The sequence below is a fragment of the Salvelinus fontinalis genome, chromosome 16 (assembly GCF_029448725.1).
Source record: "Salvelinus fontinalis isolate EN_2023a chromosome 16, ASM2944872v1, whole genome shotgun sequence".
Classification (NCBI taxonomy): Eukaryota; Metazoa; Chordata; class Actinopteri; order Salmoniformes; family Salmonidae; genus Salvelinus; species Salvelinus fontinalis.
Genome location: NC_074680.1, coordinates 12,020,045 through 12,028,681, shown reverse-complemented (window position 1 = coordinate 12,028,681; position 8,637 = coordinate 12,020,045). Strand labels below are relative to the sequence as shown.

Genomic DNA, 8,637 nt, shown 5'->3' with positions numbered 1-8,637 from the left:
CCTGATTACAGGCACTGGTGCGTTTTCAGTGTGTCAGTTTATGAGTAGAAGAAAGGAAAAGAGGCACGGTCACTGGCTTGAAATACTGTCATTACAGTTACTGTAAATATGCCACTTGGCCTGCCCTACCCAGTCCTAGTTCCTATTGTAAACACTGTATTGCTATGTATTGCATTTCTGGGAATTCTCACCTATAGGCCTGTTAGATTCTATAGAAAATTGTTTATGGCATAGTTGGTGACAGGGCAATGGATGCATTGCCAGGCATCAGGGTTTGAGGAGTAAACGATTACAGCAAAAACTGTATCTGTAATCAGTTACGTTACTAGCAAAAATACTGTAAACAGATAACAGATACTTTTGAAAAACTAGAGGATTACTTCTTGGATGACTTTTAAATTCAGAAAGGATGTTTGCAAAAAATACATTATGACACCTTTCTGTTTTCTCAATGACATTCAATTCAGCATTGAAAATAGGTGCAGGTTTAAGTTTGTTCCACCTGAGTGAGTCTGACCACAAGTCAGAGACCACTATGATGACACACCAAATGTGTTTGATGGGGAAAGTAATCAAAAAGTAGCGGAAAGTAAACAGATTACATTACTGAGTTTGGCTGATCCAGAAATGATGTTATTGATTTACAATTTTGGACAGGTAGCTAGTAACTGTAACAGATTACATTTAGAAAGTAACCTACCCAACCCTGCCAGGCATGCAACCATATATACAGGCTGGCTTCTGTAGCAGGTTATATCATGTCATTGCTGACAAGACATAGTATGTAAGCAAAGAAGCTTTGCTATTGGATGAAGGAGTCACCTCACCAACAGCTGTCTTCTCCATAACCCTGGTGATATTTACACTTATATGAATATCTTCTTACATCTGTGGAGGACATTACACAATGACTTTTAGTCTGGACTACACCCCCCTCGCCCCCACCTTGCTTTTAACATTCGGAAAATATGTGAATTCACCTCTTCAACTGAAGAAATTATAGCCTATATGGGTTAGCCTACTGTTCTGAGCTTTAAAAACGACACTGTCCAATACACGTGCTACTTTGTAGCTAGTGGGCCAGTACTGTTATGTGTGGGCTGCGGGGTTCTACCATTGGTTCCCATGGAGGGTTTTACGCCGTGCTACGTCACCAGCCGACTATATGGGAGGGTTGTTTTTCTCTCCAGTGACAAGAGGAGTATCTGCACAGCACTTTAGCACTCCGCCGAGCGGAAGATCAAATGACGGAAAGGTTCCGTTCGCTATTACAATGTAATAGTTGAATTGGAATAAGAAACGCAGATTTACCGATACAGCGGAAGACATTTGAATGGCTAAAATACTCTGAACCGACAATTCGTCGTCAATAATGTACGTATGAATATGATTGTGAATCCTAGGCTATGAATATCTATGATTTTCTTCTAATTTCTGTGTAATTTCTTATCGACAGATAGCTGCACCCAGATCATCTCTGCATGTGTTATTATTGTTTCCTTTTTTATATGAATCAATTGCCAGGCAAGCACATATAACCTACACTTCATAATTGCGTTCATAATTGCGTTGGTGCAATGGAGATTGAAATAGGCTATGGTCATAAACAACGGCTCATTTTCACAAAGTATCTATTTACGCATTCTAAACTGGTCGGAATGGATCCTGTGTCCGCGGTGTTTTATATAAACAGCTGTTTGTGTTAGGTCATGCTTGTCGTCTGCTACAGTAGCTGTATTATGTGTAACAGTATAGCTTGCGTCCCTCTCCTCGCCTTGAACCAGGGACCCTCTGCACACATAGACAACTGACACCCACCAAGCATCGTTACCCATCGCGCATCAAAAGCCACGGCCCTTGCAGAGCAAGGGGAACAACTACTTCAGGTCTCAGAGCGAGTGACGTCACCGATTGAAACACTATTATCGCGCACCACCGCTATCTAGTTAGCCATTTCACATCGGTTACATATGCATCAGCATATCTCGCAATTAACCTAGAATATATTTAATATATTTGTAAACATATTTTAAATACTTTCAGTTGATGAGGACCAGTGTTGGACAAAAATTGGCCACCTGAATATGTTCTCTACCCAGTTCATGGCCATTTTATTTGGAAACCTTGACTGCCAGACATCTTTGGATGGGAAGTCACATGACTTCTACTCCGTGGGAAAAGGGATACCTAGTCAGTTGTACAACTGAATGCATCTTCCCGCATTTAACCCAACCCCTCTGAATCAGAGAGGTGCGGGGTGCTGAGTTAATCGCCACCCACGTCTTCGGCGCCTGGGGTACAGTGGGTTAACTGCCTTGTTGATGGGCAGAACAACAGATGTTTACCTTGTCAGATCGGGGATTTGATCCAGCAGCCTTTCGGTTACTGGCCCAATGCTCTAACCACTAGGAGTAAAGTACTTAACATTCAAGAAGGAAAAAAGTATTTTGCATTATCATGGTGATGTGGCAAGTGGCAATTTGCTTCTTTAAAATCCAATATCTAGAAAACTTGACAGGAAAACATTTTGGGACTGTATCAACAGTGGACTAATGAACAATAATAGTTTTCCTTAAATTAAAAATAGTCCTACTTTAAAGTACTACTTACGTATTTTTTGTTGTTGATATCTGTACTTTACTATTTATATTTTTGACAGCTTTTTCTTTTGCTTCACTACATTCCTAAAGAAAATACTGTACTTTTTACTCCAAACATTTTCCCTGACACCCCAAAGTACTCATTACATTTTGAATGCTTAGCAGGACAGGAAAATGGTCAAATTCTGTAAATTAAAAAAACAAGAACAAACATTGTCTGGTTTGCTTAATACAAGGAATTTGAAATAATTTATACTTTTACTTTTGATACTTAAGTATATTTAAAACCAAATACTTTTAGACTTTTACTCAAGTACTGGGTGACTTTCACTTTTACTTGAGTCATTCTCTATTAAGGTATTTTAACTTTTACTCAAGTCAATGTCAATTGAGTACTTTTCCCACCACTGGATATAAATAAGATCCTCTGCCAATGGGACTGTTGTTGATCTGTGGTGTTTGTGTGTTTGATTCCGTCCTGTGTTTGTGCGTGCATGCTTTTGTGCATGTGTGCTGTCTGTAAAGTGAGATAAGATGTTAACTAGCTCCATTAACTGCACCTAGTTTATCAAGTGGAGACAGGTAGCCTAGTGGTTAGAGCGTTGGGGCTGTAACTGAATGGTTGCTGGATCGAATCCCTGAGCTGACATGGTAAAAATCGGTCTTTCTGCAACTCTGAGTTTCTCTGGGTTATACTAATATGAAATGTGTGTTACATTGTGGAGTAGGACTAAGTTACTCCTGATCTCGGGTTTGTGGTCCCACCTTCATGATTTGCAGAAGGTATGAGTTGATCCTATGTGCCTGTACTTCTACCCAGAGCTGGTATTGTGAGTGTAGTGTATTTTACTGTGGGTAATACCCTGGGCCAATACTGTGTGTCTTTTGATTGGTTGGAAACCAGGAAGCAGGTTCATGTCCTTGAGGGGGAAGTGGAGGAAACTCTTGAGCTGAATGAGTTCCCCTGTTCCCCTGTGTTTGTATTAGTGGGGATGGCAGAATGTATGGGGGTTGGGTAATCATGTCATTTTCCTGAAATGCCACTGATACTGGGTTTAGGGTGGCAGGTAGCCTAGCGTTTAGAGTTTTGGGCCAGTAATCGAAAGGTTGCTTGTTTGAATACCCGAGCCGACAAGGTGAAAAATCTGTTGATGTGCCTTTGAGCAAGGCCCTGACCCTGTAAAACAACACATTTCACTGCACCTACCTGGTGTATGTGACAATAAAAACGTCATTTTGGGGGGAGTCTTGTCAGTTGACACACTGAGGGAGAGAGAAGTGTGTGTGTGTGTGGGGGGGGGCGTGAGGAGATAGAGACCTTATGCTTCCATTGTTTGAGTACTGTTTAAGGTATCGTAGTCTAAGATTTACTGTTTGATCGAGTGCAAAGATTAGACCTGTTAGTTTCAGAAGTTAATTCAAAACCGTTTTCAGAAAATGACAACAACGTGAAAAACAGGATTCAGAGACTCAAACAGCTATACTATACCTCAAGATAACTCTTCTCCAACGTCTATTTATCTTTGCCTGTTCTATTCGCCCTTGAACATAGAGTATCAGGTGCCCAGGCATGAAGAAAACACATAGTAGTCTCTCTGTGGTTGATGATGTCTGTACAGTCTATTAGATAGATAGCCCTCTCTGAGAGCCTGGTAATTGAGAGGTGTTACGAAATAATGATCATGGGTCAGGAGATCTGCCAGGATATTAAGTCATCTGTCCAGAAGGCACGTGTGTGTGCGCGTGCTAGACTTGACTCAGCAGAAACTGAGTCGGGATAATAAGAGAGTTTATAGCCAACAAAGTCAACTCACTGTTTAGTGAGAAGAGATGTCGTTCTCTCTCTTGCACTTTTAGGGACAAAATCGATCTTGAAACCCACTTACTTATAGATGTGCTATCAAACCCCAGTAGTTTTGAAAGTGGTCTCTGATCAGCCAAAAGTGGTCCCCGTTTTTTTGTGTACCATGTCATCAAATTGTGTACTACGTCATCCATTTGGTGTGATATGTTACCTCCTGCAAAACATATTAGAATTTTTTTTTTTGCAATTGGTACGATATGTTACGAATCCAGTTCGTACTATATGTTACACATTTGTTGTGCTTAAGATCCTGGCGTGCATCTTTAACTTTGACTTCCACGTAAACCATGCACACATGTAAAAGTGAGATTTGCACCAAAATAATTGTAGGTGTGTGGCTAAGACTTCTACAGAACATGTTGTCTCTGTCTTTTTTCACTGTTAGCGAATCGTCTTTTGTCCATCCTACATGAATAATTCGGTCTGAATCCTAACTTCGTTCACATTGGGCCTCCAGTGAAATCGTTTCCTCTCCCTCCCCAGGGCCCTGTTGGTAATAGAGGACATTAGTGTTGCTGCCCGCCTGTGACTGAGACACTGGCATACTGATTAATCTCCTGCCAGATGCCAGTGCAGCAGAGGGCACTGTGCCCCAAGTGCATGTGTGTGTCAGTGCGTGTCTGCGTGTGATATGCAGAGTACAGGCACGTGTTTCAATGAGAACATCAGTGGGTTTATTTGGAGGGTAGGAGATAGGATCTCAACCCCCTTCAGCCTTTCAGCCATATAGCCTCGGTTTAGTCAGAGTTGTCTGCTGAATATAGCTTTCCATTACAATGCAACTCCAGCTCTATTCTGCTGCTTCTTCTGCGCAGGGCCGGGGGACTCGGCAGAGGGCTTTTGAGGCACGGTTGGTTGCTTTTCAGCATTATTGTGACAAATGCATCAGTTAAAAGCCATGACCTGATGTGAGGGGAATGAGGATGGTGGGTCAGAGTGGAATGTGAATCACAGTTAGAGAGTCGGGGAAACATAACCCAGCTGATCCAGCCATATTTCCCAAGGCATTAACGTCACTCTGGTATATCATGATATTACTTGACAGGATCATCAAGAATCAGCGTCAGGCAGTTTGGGAAATGAGAGATTTGATGTATTTCTCTCTTCCTCTCTCCCCCTCCACCCTCCCTCAGTCTCAGACCATGAACTACGTGGGCCAGTTGGCGGGCCAGGTGTTTGTGCAGGTGAAGGAGCTGTACCGGGGCCTGAACCCGGCCACTCTTTCAGGCTGCATCGATGTCATCGTGGTACGGCAGCCCGACGGCACCCTGCAGTGCTCGCCCTTCCACGTCCGCTTTGGCAAGATGGGCGTGCTGCGCTCCCGTGAGAAAGTGGTGAGAGGATAAGGGAATGGGGGGGGGGGGGGGGGGGGGGTTCTGGGTAAAGGGGCACTGGGGCAGAGGACATAGTGTAATAGAGAGTGATGGGTGTTAACAGTACTGGCAAGAGGGAGGGGGGAGGGGGGGGGTCATCCTGGCTCAGCTTGAAATGGAAATTACCAGAGACAGAATAGGAGGATGAGAGAAAGATAGAAAATATAGAAAATAGATCAATTTAAAAAAATGTAAAAGATAGAAGGAGAGTTGGATGGGAGAGATGGTGGAGAGACAGAGATAAATGCCGGGAAACAGAGAACGTTTTTAGATGACGATGGAGATGGGGAATACAGAGACATGAAATGTAGAGCAGAGGAAAGAAAGTGATCGAGGGTGGAGCGGAGGAAAGAGAGAGAGAGAGATAGAGTGGGATAGAGAGCTATAGTGATGGCTGGTTTCCTCTGTGTATCAGGTGGACATAGAGATCAATGGAGAGCCTGTGAGTCTACAAATGAAGCTGGGGGAGAACGGAGAAGCCTTCTTCGTCAAGGAGACAGAGAACACACAGGTACGTACCGTGTGACATGCACACACACACACACACACACACACACACACACACACACACACACATACACACACAGAACCATGGCTAGAAACAGCACCCATATTGTTTACAGGACAACATGTGCTAAATGTCACTCAGGACAAAACCAAGAGAGAGAGAAAGAAAGGGAGAGAGAGAGAGCGAGAGAGAGAGTGAAAGAAAGAAAGGGAGAGAGAGAGAGAGAGAGTGAAAGAAAGAAAGGGAGAGAGAGAGAGAGAGTGAAAGAAAGAAAGAAAGAAAGGGAGAGAGAGAGAGAGAGAGTGGAAGAAGTAGCTTAGTGAATTGATGTAACATGTGATCGTACTTCTTAACTCTCTAGCGTTGTGTTTTTAAAGAAAGGACTGTACAGCCAGCGATCCCGATTGATTGGTGTTTATTCTGATGAAAGACACAAGGAAACACATTAGAGGTGCAGGACAACAGTATGCTGAAGGCTGTAGATTGGTGATTCATTTTTTAGCATGCAAATAATATATATATATATATGCAAGCGGTGGGTCAGTTTCTGAAATAGTGCATTCTATTTACGTATTTACAATGTGTACGAGTTCACTATTTACATTTCCTATATCAGGAACGTGACCCACCGCTTTCATGTCAATATCAAACAGGGAAGAATTGACGTTCGCAATCTCCCCCTAGCTGCAAGCGTAGCCAATCACATAACACCTTATTGACACCTGACTCGAACCAACCAATAGAAATACAGAAATATAGCAGTGGCATGAGGAAACATATCCAACCCTGTTAGACTGACTTGGTGCGTGTTCACTAATGTGAACGGTGCTTTTTGGAAACAAACCGTGAGGACACATGCTGTAACTGGATCCTAGACAGGACGGGAACAGAATGGACCCCTTGCCCCGCCAAGGCCACACACACAGCCCGGCCAAGAACCATGAAGAATCTATGAAAAGGTCACGGGTTCATGCCAAAAAGGTTTCAGGCAGAATCTCAGTGATGTGATCTCGCACAGTATGAAGTGATGCAACAGTCATGCTTACACACACACACACACACACACACACACACACACACACACACACACACACACACACACACACACACACACACACACACACACACACACTAAGCCATGCGTACTAAATAGTGTGCCAGTGTGAACTTTGTGGCACCGTCTTATGCAGATACAGACAACAGGAGGAGAGAAAGAATCTTTTAATAGATGACATTTACTACGATCCGCAAATTGAAAGTCAATTCGTAACCATTAGTAGGGGGAAATGCCAGACTGAATCGTTTTGTTTGAAGTACAGTCTACAGATGTGTGTTCTTATTGTCAATTATTTATTCGTCTAGTATGTGGCTCTCTGAGCTCTCAGAGTAGCTGCTACACCCAGCTCCCAGCCTTTAATTATAACATCACGCAGGAGAGAGGAGGAGAGGGAAATGATGAAGGGATGATATTTCTCCAGTAAGGGGATTAAAACAGAGCTGTCATAATCTGGGGTTTAGATTAATTGGGCTGTCGTGACTGTCTGAGTCAGACTCCCGATCCATACCATGGTCCCATTTCCCTCCACCCCTCTTTCCTGATACAACCTCTCTTTATTTCTGTCTTTTCCTCTCTCCTCTCTGCTCTCTCCTCACCTTCTGTCTCTTTCCACCCCTCTCCTCACTTCACCAGACTTTTCCCTGCTACAACCTTTCCTCTCTCCTCTCTTCTCCTCTCTTCTCCTCACTTCTCCCTCCAGTCTTCTCCTCTCTTTTCTCCCCCCTCTTCACTTCTCCCTCCACTCTTCTCCTCTATTTTCTCCCCCCTCTTCACTTCTCCCTCCACTCTTCTCCTCTCTTTTCTCCCCCTCCTCACCTCTCCCTCCACTCTTCTCTGTTTTCTCCCCCCTCCTCACTTCTCCCTCCACTCTTCTCTCTTTTCTCCCCCCTCCTCGTTTCTCCCTCGACTCTTCTCCTCTCTTTTCTCCCCCTCCTCACTTCTCCCTCCACTCTTCTCCTCACTTTTCTCCCATTTGTTAGTTCTCCCTCCACTCTTCTCCTCTCTTTTCTCCCCCCTCCTCACGTCTCCCTCCCCCTTCTTCTCTCTTTTCTCCCCCCTCCTCACATCTCTCTCCCCCTTCTTCTCTCTTTTCTCCCCTCTCCTCACTTCTCCATCCACTCTTCTCTCTTTTCTCCCCCCTCCTCACGTCTCCCTCCCCCTTCTTCTCTCTTTTCTCCCCCCTTCTCACTTCTCCCTCCACTCTTCTCCTCTCTTTTCTCCCCTTCCTCACTTCT

The 8,637-nt window shown here is 43.9% G+C and overlaps 1 protein-coding gene across 4 annotated transcripts in view; it reads left to right on the top strand.

Annotated features, from left to right (window-relative positions):
* Positions 1-1,179: 1,179 nt before the first annotated feature.
* Positions 1,180-8,637, top strand: part of LOC129812653 (phosphatidate phosphatase LPIN1-like) — a 40,984-nt gene continuing 33,526 nt past the window's right edge. For 3 of the 4 annotated variants that reach the window (XM_055864400.1, XM_055864401.1, XM_055864399.1), the window contains exons 1-3: positions 1,180-1,374; positions 5,598-5,798; positions 6,253-6,348. In XM_055864400.1, coding sequence (XP_055720375.1) covers positions 5,607-5,798; positions 6,253-6,348 — 288 coding nt within the window. In that variant the 5' untranslated portion in view covers positions 1,180-1,374; positions 5,598-5,606. Of the gene's footprint in view, positions 1,375-5,597; positions 5,799-6,252; positions 6,349-8,637 lie in introns of those variants that run through there. The other variant, XM_055864402.1, reaches the window with a different exon arrangement.